The sequence below is a fragment of the Monodelphis domestica genome, chromosome 1, assembly GCF_027887165.1.
Source record: "Monodelphis domestica isolate mMonDom1 chromosome 1, mMonDom1.pri, whole genome shotgun sequence".
Taxonomy (NCBI): domain Eukaryota; kingdom Metazoa; phylum Chordata; class Mammalia; order Didelphimorphia; family Didelphidae; genus Monodelphis; species Monodelphis domestica.
The window spans coordinates 72176916-72198770 of record NC_077227.1 but is presented as its reverse complement, the minus strand read 5'-3'; the positions used below and the strand labels follow the sequence as shown (position 1 = coordinate 72198770).

Genomic DNA, 21855 nt, shown 5'->3' with positions numbered 1-21855 from the left:
TCTTGAACCAATGATTCTGTTAATACCCAAGGAGGTAATTTAAGGCTCTATATTCATTAAAATATTCATAGTCAAACTTTTTGTGATAGCAAAGGATTGATAACAAAATAGATATCCTGATTGGGAAATGGTTGAGAAAATTGTGGTATAGAAATATAATGAAATGTTATTATGCTATAAAAATTATGAATGGGGTGAATACAGAAAAGCAGGAAAAGATCATGAACTGATGCAGCTTGAAATAAGTAGAGCCAAGAATATAATGGACACATTGATTGCAACACTTTAAGCAGAATCATACACAAAAAAGGAAAAAATGAATTTTGCAAAATTATTAAGAATAAATATGGTTTAAATGAAGAGATATGAGAAGACATTCCAACTCTGCCCCTTGCAGAGATGAAGTCCACAAGTGCTCTGTTATACATTTTTCTATTCTTTTTTGTATTGACTAATATTCTGATTTTTCCCTCTTTTTATTTCTAAAAATACTATTCATTATGTGGGATTGTTGAGAGGATTGCCAGGGTTAAATATGATGATGTAATAAACAGAGGACATCAATATAAACTTATTAAAAATAATTTGTTGCAAATGCAATCCATTCTAGAGGATATTAAAAATATTGTTTATCCTCCTAACAAGTACTTACAAAGAGATTGTCTTAGTTTTCTTTGTCTGCTACCTACTGCCTTAAATGCTATAAGTTCAGGCCAATGTTTTGGCAAATTGTGAAGCAGGCAAAGTGCTCTCTCGCTCCCCTATTTTGTCATTCTGTCTTTTTCCAGGTGGCCCTCCTTAATTACCTTGTACTTATTTGTATTTTTCTCATTATAAATACCTGAATATATGTTCTTACTTTCTTCATTATTAGAGTGTATCTGTTGTTTGTTTATCTTATTATATTCAAGATCTTTAGTATTTTTAGTTTTTTTTTTCCTTAGATTATCTTATCACTCACTTTCTGACTCCTTCCCTTTTATGATTTTCCTGGATTTTAGATCCATAAATCTACTTCAGCCTCTTCCCATGCAGAACAATTCACATTTCATGAGCATTAGTCACTATCCCAAGTGACTTTTGAAGGGATAGGTCTGACTCCAGCCAGTAGAAGGGGCCAGTAGTTTTCATGTACTTATCTTCTTCCCTTTGTGAATATTGGGACATTTACTCATCTCATTTCATTTTTCATGAACTTTTTAAATATCATTAATGGTGGTTCAGCAATCAGATCTGAAATGTGTGCTTTAGAATAATGGGATTGTAATTTTATTCCATGATTAGAGAATTCATTAGAAATATAAATTTGCTATAAGTGCATGGTAAAAGTGTAATGATTTGCATAATGAATTACAAGTTATAAACAATTTTAAAGAGTGTTGAGAATGTAAAGGATTATATTTATTGGTTGGATAAAGTATTCATAAATTAAAAGATGTTAATATAAACTTGATTAAGTGTTGCCAATGTGCTATACAAGTATGGCAGTTGCAGAACTCCACTAAGGTGAGGTCCATATCAGTGGGATAGCATTTAGAAGTCTTTGCCTGATCTAATGAAGATAGATTCTCTCTGATAGCCAAGAAAAACTGGGAATCTGTGGTGGAGGACACAGAGAGTTCAGTGTATCTATAAGGGATATGGTGGAGAAAAGTCCTGTGAAAAGGAATCCCAACAAGGAGAGAAGGTAGTCACAGTGGGAACCAGAGATCTAGGTCAGAGTACCTACCATTTAGAGTTCTCACTGGTGTGCTGGGCCTATCCCAATTGTTTGGCAAATTGTTTCTGCTGTAGATATAATCCCACCTTATCCCACCTACCATCTCTCTTTTGTATAGAGCAGATGTCTGGAAACATCTATGCTAGAAATGTCGAGAGTCTTAGTCAAATGAAAGAGATGCCATTTCTTCTTGTAAAACTCTTGACTTTTGTCTATATCCATTATCTCTCCTGGTACATGGCATTTTTATTGTTATTTTGCTTTTTAAAAATTTTTTATTTTTCCAGATTATATGTTGATGTAATTTTTAATAATAGTTTTCTGACATTTTGCAATCCATGTTCTTATTTCCTCTTATCCCTTTTTGCTCCCTGAGATGACAGGTAATGTTATAATACAATACTTTTTTCCATGTTCATCATGTAAAAGAAGACACATATCATTTACATTATAGAAAAATTAATGGAAGAAATAAAGTGAAGAATGGTATGATTCAATCTTCATCTAGACTCCGACAGTTTCTTCAATAGCAGTGCATATCCCTTTCTTTAATGAGTCCCTTGGAATTGTCCTAGGTCCTTGCAATCCTGATAATATTTGTCATTCAGAGTTGATCGGTGTACATCATTGTTGTTTCTGTGTAAAGTCTTCTGTTTCTGCTCACTTCATTTTCCATCACTTCATATGTCTTTCCAGATTGTTTTTGTGATTATATTGACTATCATTTCTCATGGCACAATAATATTTCATTGCAATCACATACCACAAGTTATTCATCCATTCTGCAATTGATAGACATCTTTGGTTCATAGAATTATGATAGATCCAGGAATTCTACCCATCAGACAGCAGTGGCAAAAACTTAGTATAACAATTAGCTAAGAACAAAGGGAGGCTTCTTTCAGGATCAGTATTTTGCCCATAATCACGAAGCTAGTTTGTATCAGAGGTAAGTCTTGAATTAAAGTTTTCCTTCCTCAAAGGGTAGCCCTAATACCCTGCTTCTCCTGCCCATTATAATATGAAGTCTTAGAATATGGGAGAGAGAGAAAGAGAAGAATGAGACCTCCTTATGTCAGAGAAGTAAAACTGAGCAGTCTTCTGTAAAGTAAGATGGACAAAGGAAACAACCAATGAGGTCTATAGAATCCTAGGAATAAAGATCATTACACAAAGGCAAGAAGAGAAAAAGAGAGTCTCCAATGATCCTGAAATCAGGAAACTTTTAAACTTTTAAAGATCACAAGTTAGAGAAGAGTTGGCTTTGATGGAAGTAGTTTCTGTACTAGGAGTTTTCCACACCAGGATAATTCCAAGTCCAGATAAAAATATAATGGTCCAGACTTGCTTTTTTATCTGCTGCCAATAGGTTACCAATAGATTAATACACATTTATAATATCCTTATTAAGGCTGCTGGTAGTAGCTGTTAGTTTCTCATCCCAGAGACCTGCCTTTCTGATTGTGGTAACATCTGTTAGCCTGCTGCCACAAGAAGTAAAGAAATGCAGTGGAGTCATGAAGTTGGGAAGTGAGGAGATGCTTCACAACATTCAGTTTTGATTTCCATGTGGTTATTCTTTTCATTTACATTGTTGTAATCATTGCATATACATATGTATATTTGGTTCTGCTTACTTCTGCATCAGTTAGTATGAGTCTTTCTATGATTCACTGTATTCATCATGCTTGTTGTTTCTTAAAGCAGAATTCTACAGCTTTCATGACCCACAATTTGTTGACTTATTTCTAAATTAACTGGCATCTACTTTGTGCCAGTATTGTAATGCTATGCAAAGTATTTCTATAAATATTTTGGTGTATATGAGCCATTTTTTTGCTAATGATTTCTTTATGACATATGCTTTGGGGCCAATGCCAACAAGAATTTATAGTTGCAGAGAGGTTAATTATAAGGAAAGAAGGGTGTATGAGGTGTTCTGGGAAGATTAGTACCACTGGTGTGAAGGCTTTCTGAGCTCTTTTCAGGGCTGTTTTCCTCCTTTGGTATTTACCTGCCACCCAGCTCTCACCTGTAGCTCCAACAAGCTCTAGCATGTTCAGCGACCATACTTGGGTAAACTGTCTTACCATATTGAGATCAACTTAAGGGCCACAAACTAATTGATGAGTTAGAGGGGTCTTTGCTAGACATGTGAAGACTTCTCCTAGTGGAAGGCAGAGTTGAGAACAATTTCTTCCAAAGGCCACAAAGCAGGCATTGTGGAGTATTTAGAGCTTGGTCAGACATTGAAGAAGCCAAGGTCTTCCACTGCATCCTGGACCATCACCAGTCATCTTGGCTTCTTCTTGCCAATGGACTTGGGTGACTCTGGGAGAGAAAGTGAGACTGATGACTTTGTGCAACTCTGCCTCACTTAAATCTAATTTATGTGTGAGTCAAAAGACATCACCAGTAAAGTTACTTTGTTCTTCTTCAGTATGAAGGACAACAACCCACCAATAAAGAGAGAAACTAAGGAGTGGGAGAAGACTCTTAGAGTGCAATTGCAATGGTCTAGCTCCTGGGTACATCATCCTCTATGTCTTTGCACCACTAATTGCCTTTACTCTCTTGAACTGATGTTGGGAAGATGGGGGATAGGGAGGAGAGATGACTCTTGGTTTGAACTGAGCATCTCAACAGTTTGAACCTGTCCTATTTTTGTCATTTCAGATCTAGATGATTATACCCTAGTACACATTCCTTACATAACATAAAATGAATGACTAAGATGAAATACAACTTGGGGGGGCAGCTAGGTGACCTAGTGAATAGAGAGTCAGGCCTGAAAATGGAAGGTTCTGAGTTCAAATTTGACCTCATATACACATTTGTGTGACCTTAGGCAAGTGACTTAATTCTCATTGCCTAGCCAGAACCCTTCTTCTAGTTTGGAACTAATACATGGTATTGATTAGGAAGGGTTTTGTTTGTTTGTTTATTTTTTTATCTATGAAATATCACAAATCAAAAGCCAGCATTTCTGCTATTCTCCAAAATCAATGCTTAATTTTCTGATTAATAATATTTTTTTTTGTTGTGCTAGAGGTTTTAGATAGGTAAGTAGATGAAAGCTAAGCAATAGAGTTTATAACATGCTATTGTAGGGTTTTAGAAGTCAGAAGACCTTGTTTCACTTCCTAGCTCTGTTACCTGCTTCAGTTTCCTTTTCTTTAGGATAAGGAGGCTGGCCTAGATGATCATTGTGTCTCTTCAGCTTGAAATTTATAGTCTTTTGACTATCTAAAGCCTGCTTCCTAAAAATAGAGTAAACTAAATAAAATTTTACTTCTTCCTGAGACAGATTGCTATAACAGAAATGCTTGTACTTCATTCAGCTTTATTTCTCTAGTTTCCTACAGATCTCATTTTACCAAATATTATATTTAAACTCTTTTCATTGGCTTCCATCTTGTTTCAAAAAGGAGTTACTGAGTCACAAATTAAATTCAAAATGTCTCTATATAATTTAGCAGTGTTTCTATTCTTGTCTCACTTCTTCAATGGTGTTTATGGAAGGAACATCTAGATAACAAGAAATACCTAGGAGCTGAGCTAAAACAGACTTCCTTGATTGCTTAATTAAGGTCCCAATTTGATCCTTTGTTTCAGTAATACACTTAAGTCAGGCCTAGCTTTCAGGAAGTTGATCCATTTTGTGCCTCCAGGATTTTGAGAATCAGATTAAAGATATTTCCCAGATGTTTAGCTCTCCCCAAGCAAGTCCATTCCTTGGGGGATGGAGGGAAGGTTTGGGGCTCATGGAAAATCACAGTTTCCATGTCCTTCCCTTGAAGCAGCTTGTTGTAGCAGCCTAGGTCATTGTGACTGGCTCAAGATCTGGGTTGTAGAAGGTTTTGTTAGCTCTCTGCTGTGGGTTGCCTTGGTAACTGATGGGGAGGGGAGGATTTATGTGGCATAGCTCTTTGTATATGAGCTCATCAGGTCTCTTCAAAAAGCTAACTGCTGGGGCTAAAGGGTATAATCCTCCTCCTATTTTCTCTCCCCAATCCCTCTCCTCTTTTTCTTTTTCCTCTCTCTCCTCTTTTTTCTTCCCCTCTCCTTTCTTTCCCTTTCCTTTCTCCTTCTAATTCCCTCTCCCCAAACTCCTCCTCCATCCTTTCTTTCCCATTGCCTTCCTGAGTCACTGTGTATCTTTAGATGCTTTGTCCCCTAAAGCAGTCCAGGGTCATCAAGCATGATACCAATCAACAAACAGGTATACAAGGACTTGTTAAACATACAAATAAAAACAGAAGAAATACAGGTCCCCGTTTTCAAGGAGCTAACATTCCAAGTATTAATTCCTTCTCTAAGAAAATAATGATCTGTTTTACTCCAGGGAAGCCCAAAGAGAGGGCTGCTAAGAATTTTCGGTTGCTTTTCATTTTTTCAAGAGGATGTATACTCAGTCTTTTTCCTTAAGTGGCTTCCATTTTACTTGGGGCAATGGCTCATACCCCAACTAGTAACTTCCACATATAACCACTAGGTTAAGTAAATAAAGAAAGGTGGAAGCTGCTTGAGAGAAAGGACTCATTGTGCTTTTGCTTTCTATCTCCAACACTTAGCATAGTGCCTAGAACACAGTAAAACCTTAATAAATGTTTGATGGATTAAATTGATTTTCAAGTTCTCACAACAAACCTTTAAAGGGCCTATGGCCATATTAGGGCATATAAGAAAAAAGATGGGAACAGTGAATAAAGAGAAAAGAAATTGTTATTATCTTTTTATGTTTTTCCCCCTTTTTCTTTCAATTTTCTTTATTATGTACTTAACAAACATTAGCCACTAAGAACATTTCAGTATACAAACAGAAAAACGATTATCAATGAAACTGTAATTTATGTTGTATCATTTTTAGAGTACATTAAATTTATGATGATAATAACAAAACTGCCCAGCTTTTTTTGGGTCCCAGTCTGAATTTCCTTCTGTTCTCTTCTGTCTTTTTTTATGTTCTATCTACCCTTTAAAAGAAAAAAAAATCGCTATCAGTAATCACCACCCCTTTCCCCCATCCCAGTCAAAAAAATCTTGACCAGGCAAAACAAATAAACCATGTTGGAGAAGGTATTCTTTATTGTGTTCCCTTAGACTACCACCTTTCGGTCAAGAGGCAGGAGGATTGCTTCCTTAATAATCTTCTGAAATCATAATTGGTCACTCTACTGAGCAGAGTTCTTGAGTCTGCAAAATTGTTTTCCTTTACATTATTCCTGGAAAGAGTGGGAGTGGATCTGTGATTTTAGTGAAAAATGACCTTACAGGCTGAGGACACTGCCCCGAACTTGTAGTTTTGGAGAGTTTCCTAAAGAATAAAGAGTTTAAGTGATTTGTTTGGAGTCACACAACCAGTATGTATCTGGGGCAAGTCATAAACTTAGGTCTTTCTAGTTTCAAAGGTATATGGCTACCATGTTTCTCCTTTTTATATGATTATAGTTTATATATATATATATATATGTGCATATATGTATATATACACATTATTCTCCTGGCTCTGTTCATCTCATAATTATTTTTAAACCCTTCCCTTCCATCCTAGAATCAATACTGTGTGGTAATTCCAAGTCAGAAGAGTGCTAAGGGCTAGGTAATTGGAGTTAAGTGACTTGCCCATGGTCACACAGCTAGGAAGTGTTTGGGTCCTGATTTGAACCTGGGACCTTTGTGTCTCCAGGCCTGGCTTTCTATCCACTAACTGCCCCAACTCATTTTTAAAAAAATCTTTTTACCTTCTGTCTTAGAATCAATTCTGTGAATTGGTTCCAAGGCAGAAGAGGGATAAGAATGTCACAAAAGTCACAATGAGGATTAAGTGACTTGACAGGTCAGTTAGTTATGAATTGTCTGAGGTCAGATTTGAACCTGGGCCCTCCTATCTCCAGGCCTGACTCTTGATCCCTTGAGCCACCTAACTGCCCCTTCCTAACCCCTCCACCAAGTCATTTTTTTATTAGTTCATGTGTGCTGTTGGTTTTTCTGATGCTCCTTTGTTCAGGCAACAAGCCTTAGCCAGGGATTTGGTTTTCTTTTTTCCTCTATTCTTTTCTCTCACTGGGAAGAGGTTTAAAAGGGGGGGGGGGAACAAAACTTAAGGACAGCTATGCTAGAAATACATATCCTTTTTTAGATCCGTACTTCAAAATATAATTGTAAAACTGGCATTTTGGTAATTGATGATGACTCAACCTTGAAGTCATCCTGGACTCTTCTTTCTCCCTAAGCACTCCACCCCCATCTAATGAGCTGCAAAATCTTGTGGATTCTACTTGAACATCTTTTAAATCTGTCCCTTCTCCCTACCCACATGTCCACCACCTTCAGCAGTTCTTATCTGGAATCCCATGTAGCCTCTCTTCCCACTCCGATACAACCTCCACACAAGCACAAGATACTTTTTCTAGAGCATATGTCTGACTAAGTCCCTGCATTGCTTGGAATCTTCATTGGCTCCCCAAATGCTCCTAGGATAAAATACAAACTCTTCAGCTTGGCATTTAAAGCCCTTCACAGTCTGGCTCCCAGCCTGTCCTTCCAGAATTATTGCCTATTTCTTCACTTCATTCATTCTGTCTTCCAGCCAAGCTCTCCTACAACTGTTCTCCAGACTTGCTGTTCCATCTCTGCCCCCCATGCCTGGGTTGCATTCCCTCATCACTCCTTGACTTTCCAGAATCCTCAGCTTTGCTTTCTCTATTCATCTGTTTAGTTGTTGTACCTTGAGGAGAAGGGGTGGTTTTTCACATCACCCCTAAATCCCCAATAAGTAGTACAATACTTTATTCATACATATTCTTGAATTTGGGGTCATTCTAAACCTCTCACTAACCCTTATCCTATATATCCAATAGGTAACCATCCTGTTTTATTCTACCTTCATATGATCAATTAATAGATACTTACTAGACACCTACCATGTGTCAGGCACTTTGCTAAGTACTGGACATACCAAAAGAGGCAAAGGACAGTCACTGCCCTCAAGGAACTCACAATCTCCTGGAGAAGACAATGTGCAAATAGATCAATCTTTTACATCTATTCTTCATTCACATGGCCAGCGCCCTGTAATTTGTCCTCACCTCACTCCTGATTATTGAATGGTTGAGATCCTTGCCTCAAGTTTCTCCACTGTCTAGCCCATCCTTCTGTCAAAGATTTTCTTAAAACAGATATGACTTTAATACCCTTCTACTCAATGAAATCTAGGGGCTCTCTATTCCCTCCAGAATCAAATAGAAAATCCTCTGGCTTTTAAAACCCTTTACAATCTAATCTTTTCCTATCTTTCCATTCTTCTTACATTTAATCTACCTTCTCTTACCCTCATGTACTCAACAATCTAAAGACATTAACTTCCTTGCTTTTCATCACACAAAATATATTATCTGAATCCATGCATTTTCTTTTCTTTTTTCTTTAAACCTTTACCTTCCATCTTAGAATCTATTCTGTATTGGCTCAAGGTAGAAGAGCAGTAATGGATAGGCAAGGGGGTTAAGGGTCTTGCCTAGGATCCCAGAGTTAAGAAATGTTGGAGGCAAGATTGAACCCAGGACCACCTGTCTGGTTCTCAATCTATTGAGACACTCAGCTACCCTTGAATTCATTAATTTTCAGGGACTGTCCCCAGTGTCTGAGACACTCTCTTTTCTCATGTTTGTCTCCTGGATTTCCTGGCTTCCTTCAAGGCTCAATTCAAATTGTGTCTTCTGGAGAAGGCCTTTTAGGTCCTTTCATCTTTCTGCCCTTGTATGTACAATTTTTTCAGGTTGTTTTCTCCATTAGAATTCAAGCTTCTTGAGGATAGGGACTGTATTTCTTTATTTATATCCTTAGCAATTAGCAAAATGTTTAACTCATAAAAAGCACTCATTAAATGCCTTGTTGACCAATGACTAAATTAAATAATCACTTCAAAATCTTATGAATAATTTGCTGCATTCAAAACTATTATTATATATGCTGGAAGACCAGAGGCTTAGGGTTTCATTGATGTATATCAAGTTTATAATGAAGAAAATTTGAAAGAATAGGGGCATAGATGTACACATAAATTATTTGAAAAGCTTATGAAATCTAAAAAATCTCTGAGCTACTGTTCCTCCTTGGGACAGATTATTTTGGTTTTCAAGATTCCTTTATAAAAATGTAGATACCTCAAGCATGATGAAATGGAAAGAAGTCTATATTTAAAGCCAAAAGTCTTGGGTTCAAAATTCAGTTCTGCCACTACCATCTGAATGGTCTTGGGTTAGTCATTTCTTTTCTTCTGGGTCTCAGTTTCTAATTTATAAAGATGAGAAGGGTTTAGGATGATAGTCTTATTCTCTTCTAACTTTGAAATTTTATAATATTTTAACCATTTATTAACAAATAGTTTTTGAAGAGGATTGATTTAAGAACAAGGTACAAGGATTGGGACACTAAGGTACCTACAAAGAAAAATTGAACAAGAGGGAAAATCTGATGATTTCTAAACTTGATGAGACCTGTCTTGAGGTGGAAAATGCCTACCACTGTTTAACTTTGCAGACTGCCACTTAACTCTTCATTTGAATATGCTCAGGGTCAACAAATTGTAAGATCTTTTGACTGAAGCCAGATCCTGACTCAGAATAGGAGAATACACTTTTTTGAAAGAAACTTTTGCATGTTGGTTTAGGTAGAGAAAGTTTGATGGCTATCACATTAAAAAATTAAAAATTATTTAAGTTAAATTTCTTTTTAAAATTAGAAACATTAATACCAACAAAACAATCTCTTTCTCCCTTCCTCCCTCTCTCTCTCTCTCTCTCTCTCTCTCTGTCTCTCACTCTGTCTCTGTCTCTTTCTGTCTCTGTCTCTGTCTGTCTTTGTGTGTCTCTCTCTCTTTACATATATATATATATATATATATATATATATATATATATATATATATAAACAAGGGATAAAATCTTACCCAATCTTTAGGATCCTTCATAAGGCAGAACAAAAACAATTACTGATCAAACAATGGTCATTTATTTTGTGGTTATTATGTGCTAGACACTACACTAAGGAATTGGGAGATGAAGACAAAAATGGAAGTACTCACCCACAGTCAAATAAGATGCATTTGTTCTATAACCATAGGGTCATATAAAATTCCATTTGTTCTTGCTTTTTTCTTTCTTTTTCTCTTCCTTCTTCTGGTTCTGCTGATTTCACTATATACCATCTCATGATTCCTCATATGTTTTATATTCATTTGTTAACACTATCACAATATTTTCTTGTAATATGCCATAATTTATTCAGAAATTTTAAAATTCTTAGGAAGTTCTTTTCCATTTTTTTCAGTTACAAGCACAGCAGTTATAGATATTTTGTATAGTAAGGTTATTTTCTTCCCTTTTCATGGTATTTTGGGATAAAGTCTTAACCACCATAATAACAACAACCCACATTTATGTAGCCATTTAAGGTTTTCAAGATGTCTTACATACAGCTTCATGTAACATAATAAGAGAATCACTGGATCAAGAAATAAGTTTTATGGTTATATCATTCTCTAAACTTCTACAACTGTTCAAAGTTCAACAGAAAAGCAAGGCACCAACTCACCCATGCCCTTGCCAACATTGGATTTAATAATTTTTAAAAATATTTTTACCCATCTAGTAGGATATAAGATGGAATAATAAGGCTATCTTGATTTCCATTTCCTCTGATTATTAAAGCAACTTGAGCAGCTTTTGGGGAATGGGTTGGAATATTACAACCTGGGATAGTGGACAGAGAGCTGGCCTCAGAGATAGAAAGACTGCGGTCCACTTATTGCTTCTAATGCCTACAAGTTGTGTGATTGGACAAATCACTTCATGTCTCAGGCAACCCCTAAGAATGTTGCAGAAAAGGTATGGACCTGTAGGATGGGAGATTTTTTCCTTAACTGGAATTTCCTTAAATGAATGAAATTACAGATTCAGTCTTTATCCCTGTGAATTTTAAGAATTGTTACTTTATCTGGTTCTATAAAGTAATTTATTAAGCATTTCGACTTCAAGAATAAATCTGTTCATTTCAAAAGTATTGGAATTTTCAACATGTTTTCTTGACTTAACCATAAGTTTGGGAAAGTCCTCCATTTTTTCAGTTCTTCATTGATTTTCGTTAAAAGTATTTTGAAGTTATTTTGAACAGGTTTTTTATATATTGATATACTTGTGTTTGTATATTTGATAACATTTTCTTATTACTATTAAGAATACTGTCTTCTATTAATTTCTGGGGCACTTTAGAAATGCGGATTTGTGGGTTTATTTTGTATTCAGCTAGTTTACGAGAGTCATTGTTGCATCTTGAGTTTTCTAGGTATACAGACATGTTGGCCTATTAGATTATGAGCTCTTCGAGGGCAGGGACTATCTTCTGACTATCTTTGTAGACCACTATTTAAAAGAGTCTGGTAAGTATGTAGCAAGCACTTAATGGTTATTGATTGATAGAAGCAAACAATGCTATGCTTGTACTTCCTGATTTTGATAGTAACATAGTTAATTTTGGACCAGTCTTTCATTTTGAATCTATTTAGATAACTTTGAACTAGATATTTTTATTTTTAGCAGCATATTGTTGGAATCTACTTTTAAATTTAATTGGTAATTTTTTTGAGATTATTGGGTGAGTTTTGACTATGTGCACTTAAGTGATTATAATTGATAGCTTTTTCTATGGCAATTCTCTTAGAAGGGAATACATTTTTTATATCTTTTTCTTTATATTTATATTATTAATCCAAACTTAAAAGAACCACTATACACAAAGATGCTCTTTATTTCTATGAAAATCACATAGGTTACTTTAATTTGGATTGCCCTTTTTTCAAAGATAGGAACTTTGCTTTGGGGTTATACTGATCCCTTATCCCTTTTTTCTCTTAATTTATTTAAATACTCTTCTGATAGCTTTGTGATTTCGCCTATGCATTTCCACAAAAGTCCTCATCTTATGTTAGCAACAATTTTAAGTTGTTAGTTTAAATCCTTATCTTTTTTGACTAAGGGACTTTCTTTGCTGTTCAATGGATTCCTTAAAATGGATAGGTCTCTAAAACTTTTTTCTGTTTACTTTTGAAATAACCATCTCCTGTTTTCATAAAGCCTATTGAGTTTTGCTCCGTAAACAAACATGAGTCATGAACCTAGAATTCTTAATTTTGAATATGACATATTCCAATTTCTATAACCTCCTTTGTCCTGCTGGAGAAGTCAGTTGTCATCTTAATTGTATTTCCCTGATAAATGATTTTTTCACTTCTTGGAACAATGTGTAGGATGGCTTCCTTGACTTTCTAGCTTTGGAGTTTAACCACAAAGTGGTTAGGCATTTTAAACCTTCAGTTCCTTCTAGCAGATTATCTTGGGGAATATTTCTTTATATTTGGATAATTGTTTTTGTCAAGTCTGGAATTTTTGAGCATTTCTTGAAATGCAATATCCATATTCTTTTGTTTTTCCAATTTTCTGTGATCACTGTAACCTAGTGTATTCACTAGATTTGTATGTTTCCCAATAGTTTGCATAATTCAGTGATTGTGTATCTGTTTGAATAGGTGTGTATGTTTTTGTGTGCCATTTTTATGTTCTATTGTGGTAACACTTGCTTCTCCTAACGTATACGGGTTGGAGGTGAGTGGGTGATTGCAAATAGATTTTCCATATTGGGAATTTCCTTTATTAGTTCCTCTGATGCTTAATTTTTATATCTAATATTCCTTGCTCTTCACATCCTTCTTTTATTTGTCTGTGTAATTTTCCTTGCATTGTCAAGTCTTGCTTAATTTCTTTGAACTGTATCCTTTATCTACCTGGAGACATAATGAGGTATCTTGCCCATTTTCTTGGACCAAATCCATTGGTTATCTTTTCAGCATTGGGAATGAGTTCAATAGCTCAGAATTATCAGCACCGTCCTTTAATTTTTTCATTCTAACTTGTGTTGCTTTTTTTTTTAATTGAATATGCTTTTGTTTTGTTTTGTTCATTTTTTTTTTACTTTTGACTAGCGAAAAGTATGAGACCTTTACTTCTTTGAACCCCTTCTCTCACTCTGACGTGTTACCTTGCTCCCCTATCTATATTTCATTCCTTTAAACAATATGTTTACCAATGGGATTAGATATAGGCCAGTGACAACACCATTGAGTTTTCAAATATAGGATCATGTAATAAGAGACCTTTGAGATCATCAAATTTGACCCTACCCCCTTCCATTTTCTGGATGAGGAAACTGGGGCACAGATAGGTTATGTGACTTTTCTACAGTCCTTCTGACTTCATGGGTAGTATACATCAGTCAGAAATCTTGGATTCAAGTTCTGACCCTTATTGCTTTTGTGCCCTAGAGAAGTCCCTTCACCCACCTAAGCCTCTAAAAGAGATTGGTGCTAATTAGTTAATTAATCAGCATTTTTTATGTTCCAGACACTATGCTAAGTGCTACTAAGAAAAACAAAAAAACAATTCCTGACCTCAAGGAATAGGTAGATGGTAAGAGAGGAAGAGGAGGAGGGGAAACTTATGACAAATGGTCTAAAATTTTTTTTTCAGTGAAGAATGAGGTTAGAATTTCAGTTAAGAGGAGAGCATGGCAGGGCACTGTGGGAGTTTATAAGAGTCAAGGTTTAAAACAGTTGCTGTGATATATTAATTAGGAATGAATAGCATATTTGTTTTCTAGCAGTGAGGGCTAACTTGAGAGTAGACAGTAATTATTTGTATTGAGCCTAGTCATATAAACAATAAGTCCCATCAACAATGTGCTTCAATCATTTACAATGGGAAAGATGAAGTAATGTCATAGGTAGTATTTCATTCTCTTTCTCTCCTTCCTTTTACAGAGCTGGCTCCCCAGTGATCCCCAAGGGACAATACATAGGTAAGCCTTTTACTTTCTCTAGGGGATTATTCAAGTGACCCAATTGGATTCTGAAGATGAAACTTGTTAAATATGAGAGATTTTAAGGTAGGAAAAAGTAACATTTTTAAAACAGAAAACAACACCCTCCAACCATACATTTTCTTTTAATTTAAAAGTCCATTAAATCATGATATGCCTCTCCTTTAACTTAAAAAAAATTTAGCACTGATAATCATCTAGCATTGAGGAGTCGAATCTGTAGAAATAATTAGTGAAGAATAATCTAGAAGAGTATGGAACTGAAAACTCTGGAATCATGGTTTTAGAGTAGAAACAGAACTTGGAGCTCTCCCCAGTCAAATTACTGACTTTAATATTTTCTGAGAGATAATGAGGTACAGTGGATAGAGGGGCAATTTCAGAGTTGAGAAGACCTGGGTTTTAGCCACACCTATGACATACAAGTATTTTAAAAGTCTTAGTATAGCTTTAATCTGTTAGACTTTTGAGACATCTTGTATGTGACTCTGGGCAAATCACTTAACATCTAAATGCTCCAGATAACAGAAAATAGTAATTGTAGTATCCGTTTGCATCGGTAGAAGGCATTTCCTTATGGGGACCTCCCTAAAATAATGAAGTCACCAATTTTATCGAATCTACTTCTCTCTCTAATCTATCCAGGTAACTTTTTTCCTGAGTAATATGAATGAAAAGAGATTGCTATAGGCTGACATATCTAGATTTCCCTACCTTCTTAGAGTAGTATCCATATAAATATCTTTTTCATATAACTAGGTCTTGATTAGTGTGAACAATTCCTTGAAATGGTCCCATATATTCTAATTCATACAAGTCAAAAAGTCACAATTATGTAAAAAATGGTCATAGGTTCTAACCCATTGGAAATATGCAGTGGGAATTTGAATAATGTAACTACTTCTGGGAATTCATTTTTCATGCTAATGAGACATACCTGTATGTCATTCCAGTCATGAACATATAAAGTCCATTCTTGTGATTTCATTGTTGTAAGAAATTCCTTAGAGTGGAAATTCCCTTTCCAGATTTAAATTGAAAATGACTAATAATTGAATAATTTATAATTTAGATCAGGGGTCCTTAATCTAAGATTTGGTTCTTGTTTTTAAAATATTTTGGTCACTGTATTTCAATATAATTGATTTCCTTTGTAATCTGATGTATTTTATTTTGTGTAATGATTGGGGAAATGTAGGTTTCACCAGACTTCCAAAGGTTTCCACAATACAGAAAAAAAGAAAAAGAAAAAGGCTAAGAACCCCTGACTTAAGAGAATTGCCGGTGTAATGGAGCATTTAGGTAACTTGTCCATGGTTTAAGTATTCAGCATCTGTCGAGACCAAGACTTGAATCTAGACTCTTAGCTCAAGTACTGGCTCCATGTCCACTGTAACAGAACCTTTTATACATAATATAAATGCATTTTAAATTAAAGCATCAAGACTACGTTCTAGTAATTAACAGAGCCTAGGCATGAGCATCCTATCAGTTAAAGGTCATTAGAAGGACAAGAACTAATCCTACTACCTAGAGATATGAAAGATTGTTTGATGCAGTTTTGTGCCAAGAAGGAAGGATAATTAGATTGGAGATGGAGAGAGCTTAGGAAAGCAATGTTGGGTGAAACACAAGAACATAGCATTTATCCAACATTGCTCAAGAGTAAAAGAACTCTGTAAAGATGAAGCATCCAGACATCATGTATTTACTCCTTTTTGTACCCAACTTTTATTTTCCCAAATTCAGATAGAAATCTTTTAAAGATGTACTTTATACAACCCTGTTTTCTTAGACAAAATATAACAAGCATATTTTAAACCTTTCCTAATGACTTCTTGCTACTGTCAGAATGCTTGCCTCTAAATGTCCCATTTTCCTCGTCAGTTGTTTTGCTGCTTGTCTCCCCTGTTCTTCATTAGCCAATTTCCTTTTCAGAGTTTGAGGCCACAGGATCTCCTAATTTTGACTCTCAACTGTCTTCTGTAATCTGGAATGCATAATAGACTATTTATAGCATCCCTTTTCTTATCTAGTGCAAAAGCTAAGTCTACATGAATTCTTAGCTTCCCTGTTAAAGTTGGTAAGACACATCTACCTTGATAGTTAGGAATTCCTAACCTAAATAGAAAAGCCTTTTCCAGGACATGGAGCCCATTTAAAGTATCACAAAAGAGGTAAGTTTAAGGCTCTGAGTTCAGGTTGCTGCTGGGCTCTGGTCTACAAGTGAGAGCTGGTACTATCCCAAAGGCGATAAAATCCTAGCTGTTTTCAGTTACTCCTCAGCCCAAACGTGAGTGTGTAGATCCAAGAAAGAGAGTTCTGGATTTGGAGTCAGGAAAATCTAAGTCCAAATTCTGCCTCAGACATTTACTGGTTATGTGTTCCTAGACAAATCATTTAACTCTGCCTCAGTTTCCTTATCTGTAAAATAAAGGAGGTTACACTTGATGACTTTGAAGGTCCTTTTCAGGTCTAGATTTATGATCCTATGATCCTATCTTGGGATACCAGAAATAAGACAGAGACTAGATGTCCATAGCATCCCTCTGCAAACAATCTCATCTCTAGATCTTGGATCTACTGGCTTCTCCCCAAGAATTCTCTATTTCTGGTGCAGAGGAGGAATGACAACCCAATGCAGTGGAGGAAACTATTTTAGGATTTTCATTTAGAGGCCAGTGCAATATTGGGCAGCTCACTTATTCTCTTTTGGACTTAATTCTCTCAGCTTCTGCCCAGCTTTATATTTATGATACAGATCTATTATGTGACTTCAGAGGAATTGAGGACCATGCCAGTAAAATGTTTATCCCTACCAAGGCTCTTTCCTCATTGTTCCCTAAAAGTTGATGTTATAAGGAAAGGCACCAGAACTCAGAATTGCCTGTTTTCCAGTTTCAGAGCATCAAGGATGTGCATCAGCCTCCCCTGGTCCTGTTCCCCAGTCTCTCCCCATTCCCACAATTCAAGTGCAAACCCCTTACTCCATGGCTCCCAAGCTAAAGAATTACATACTGGCAACACATTTGTCTGGTCATTCTCCCTCACACAGAGGCATACAGATTCCCTATAAACGCTCTACTTCCAGACAATAGCACTGATGAATCACTCAGTCTCTGTTCTGCCTTTTGTCACAAATACTGCCCATGATCTAATTCACTCATTTCATAACTGCTCTATATCTCATCCCAAATATATATAGGGACTGGGTCTTGCTGTCATGCTAAACTGAGCATCAGGATCTCCTTTGATCATCTTATACAATCTGGGGGATAACGAACAATTACAAGGAGCTGTGGATCTCTTTTACCTTCTGTGCCCAGCTGTGTGCCTTTTAAATTGTGTGTTCTCAGAGTGGAGGCTTTTATGCTGGGCATGAACTTCTCTCCCTCCTATGTATATCCGAAGTCTCTGCCTTTCTACAAGGTTCCACTCAAGTCTCACCTGATTTCTCCTGTCTACTCCCAGTTTCTTATAACATTTCTTTGTGTGTCTCTTTTGCCTTTTCTATCAGATAGTAATGCTTGAAAGTGGGCACTGTGCCCTACCTGGTTGCAATTATTAACACTCAGGGCCTTATAGATAGTCAAGTGATTAACAACCTGAATTAATATATGGGAATTATCCTTCCAGGCTATTAGGAAAGTATAGCATTACATAGTTTGCTGAGAAACAGAGAGGATCTTTTGTTTTTTGTTTCATTTATTCATTCATTCATTCATTTATTTATTTGTTTGTTTATTTATTTATTGCTTGTCAAGGAGAGCTATCCATATGCTTTAATTAAGCTTTTAGATACTACATTTTTTAAATCAGGCATTTAAAAAAATATCTCTTTGTTCAGAATGAACTTCTCCTTTTGTATGTAACTTTCTCCTGTATGTAACCCATTGGTCAGATTCTTAATCGAATTCTAAGAGCAGAAGTTCCCAGAGTATACACATTCCAATTACAGGGAAGGAGGAAAAGGAGTTGAGACTCATTCTAAGTCATCCCACATTTCTTTATGTTCTGATCACTGCTTCTGGCTTCATAAGAAAGATTGCTTACTACAGCCTTTTTTAATCCCTTCACATCTTGAAATACAATGCTGCTCTGCTCTATCTTCCACCTAACTCCTTTCACTAGGAAGTGATACCTCTTGATTACTGAATTCTAGTCATGAGTGGCATCTCTGCTAAATCTTAAGGATACCATATCATTATTGAAGGGAGTAATAATGAAGGGAGGAAGAGAGAAAGAAATTGCAAAATGGCTTGGGCCCTTCTACAAAATGGAAGCTGCAGAAACAACTCACCAATGGAAAAAAGGAGCGTGGACTGGCCTTGTGAAACAATATTTAAGGATGAAAAGGTCACATGAGTGGTATAAATTATTCCAGGGCATGGAGGCTTCAGGCACCAAGGGAAGAACCTGGATGAGCCTGAGAGTAGAGATAATACTAGTACACTTTGAAATCCAGAAAATCATGGCCAAGTCCAGGAGGAGAATAGTGATCATTCTATGGTGAGATTTTCTTGAAGCAATGGTGTATCTGAGTGGATGTGCATTTTTTCCCCTCTCCACCATTACTTCCTATAGATTACTTATCTCCTCTCTGACAACAGCCTTGCCTTTCTCCCTACCCCATCTCCATCTCTTTTTTATGTATTCTCTTCCTCCATTAGAATGTAAGACCCTTCAGGGTAGAGGCTATATTTTTAAATTTGTATTTGTATGTCCAGCTTTTCACACAGCATTTGGCACTTGGTATTTAATAAGTGCTCTAGCTGCTTATCTTTGTTTGTTTGTTTCTTTTTTCCTTTCTTCCTTTCTTTCTTTCCTTCTTTTTTGTTTGATTCTTCCTTCCTTCCTTCCTTTTTTCTTTTTTTTGTTTCTTTGTTCCTTCCTTCCTTCCTTCCTTCCTTCCTTCCTTCCTTCCTTCCTTCCTTCCTTCCTTCCTTCCTTCCTTCCTTCCTTCCTTCCTTCCTTCCTTCCTTCCTTCCTTCATTTGTTTGTTTCTCTCCCCCCTCTCTCTCCCTCCCTCTCTCTTTCTTTCCTTCTTATCTATCTATCTATCTATCTATCTATCTATCTATCTATCTATCTATCTATCTGTCTGCCTATCTCTGTCAATCAATAATTTACCTATGTACTTATCATCTATTTACTTATTATCGATTATCTATCTACAATTTATCTCTTTGCTTATTATCTATCTACAATTTATCTCCTCCTCATCTATTTATTTATTGTCTATCTACTTACTTATTTACTTATTATCTGTTACCTATCTATAATTTATCTACACACTTACCATCCATTTAATTATCTCTGTATTGTTAATACACACATAAACTAAACTGCATAAAATATGCTGTACATTATACATTGGATATACACACACATATATACATACATACATAGTAGTATATATATTCTCTCTCTCTCTCTCTATATATATATATATATATGTGTAATATAACATGAGAAAAAGAACCTCTGATTCTTTGGGGATCTATATAATTTTCTTCTTCTCTTGTGTATCAGGTTCTTTTACCTTTCAGCCCTCATGATCTCTATGTCTTGGCATTTCTATTTCCTCTGTTTCCTTTGAGTCCCTGTTTTCCCCCTGAGTATTTTCTTCCATCCTTTGAGGGCACACTCCAAGTTGTCTGATTTGCAGGAGTGCATAGAGACATTTTTGAAGCCTTTCAGTGTGCTCTAGCAGGGAGCAACCTTTGCAGGAGGCATGCAGGTACAGCAGCTTTGGACTGCCTGAGGCATCACCATTGCAGCATACTCTCTGCAGGTCACTAGAACAATCTACTCAATTGCTATACTTTGTCAAAATGCAAATGAGTCTCTATGCCAACCTGGCTGATCAGGATTCAGTACTGGCACTAAATAAGAGCCTCTGTGAATGAGAAATCTTGGCAAATTCCGCATCATTTGGGGACCATGCTAGGGGCTTGCCTAGAATTTACTTTTCTCTTCATTGTCTTCAGCTTGAGACATTTGAAAGACAGTTTATTATAGTTATATCTCTGGAAGAAAATGTGTACTAAGACTTTGATATCTATCAGTTTACATAATTTTGGACAAGATTTAATCATTCTGTATGATCTGGTGAGTTTGAAGTGAGAGGACCTGAGTTCAAATTTCTTCTCTGTTAATTTATTATTTGTGCAATTTTGGCAAATGATTTCTCCTCTATGAGCCTCGGTTTCCTTATCTATAAAATGAGCTTATTTGACTAGATGAACTCTAAGTTTCCTTTGGGCTTTAGAGTCTTTATAGTATTTTTTTTCCTCCTGAAAAACAGATGAAATAGAGGCCTGCCACATCCCGTTGATCTCTCCTTTTCTTGTCATACTCTATTCTGAATTTTTAAAATCCTGTTGATCTTTCTGTCTTACTTAACTATCTGGAAAAAATACAAAGATACCATTTATCATTTATACCATTTATCAGATAAGGCATTTTTTCTTTGCCCAAAGAGATCAAATGAATTCCCATATTAATTTTTGGGGTAAATAGTCAAAAAAATAAGTAACATATAAGAGTATTGTTACAGTAAAAAAAAAAGAAAGAAATTAAAGCACGTAAAGAGTGATTTAAGATTAGTTAGGGTAGAGATTCTCTGTCACACTGTCCCTAAGGTAGATCAGACAAATTCCATAATACTAGGCCTCCTAAATAATTTTTGGGTGAGACAGATGGCTTACTTCTCATATCTACTTCATCTCAATGTCCTGTGTTATTCAATAGTTTCAGTCATATCTGACTCTTTGTGACTCCAGTTGGTGTTTCCTTGGCAAAGATACAGAAGTGGTTTGCCCTATCCTTCTCCAGCTCATTTTGCAGATTTTGCAGAGGAAATTGAGGCAAACTGGGTTAAGTGACTTACTTACAGTCCCACAGATAGGAAATATTTGAGGCCAGATTTGAACTTAGGAAGATGAGTCTTCCTGACTCTAAGCTGTCATTCTATCCACTGAGCCAACTACCTACCCATTCTCTATACTCTAGAGCAGGTACATATACCTTATAAGCAAATAGCCTTTAAAATAATCTGACCAGGATCTTCTTACTTGCTCATTGTAGCTTCACCTTCCAATCTTTGTTAAATTCTTTACAAATGGGGTTATTAAATCATAATAGAGTGAATGAACAGGAAAGTGAAATGATATTTAATTAGGTAAGTCATTCTGATGGTT

At 35.9% G+C, this 21855-nt stretch overlaps 1 protein-coding gene across 1 annotated transcript in view; it reads left to right on the top strand.

Annotated features, from left to right (window-relative positions):
- The window catches only part of LOC107650799 (inaD-like protein), a 71009-nt gene that overhangs the window by 28299 nt on the left and 20855 nt on the right, over positions 1 to 21855 (top strand). Inside the window, exon 3 of the mRNA XM_056815408.1 lies at positions 14595 to 14632. Coding sequence (XP_056671386.1) covers positions 14595 to 14632 — 38 coding nt within the window. The remainder of the gene's footprint in view (positions 1 to 14594; positions 14633 to 21855) is intronic.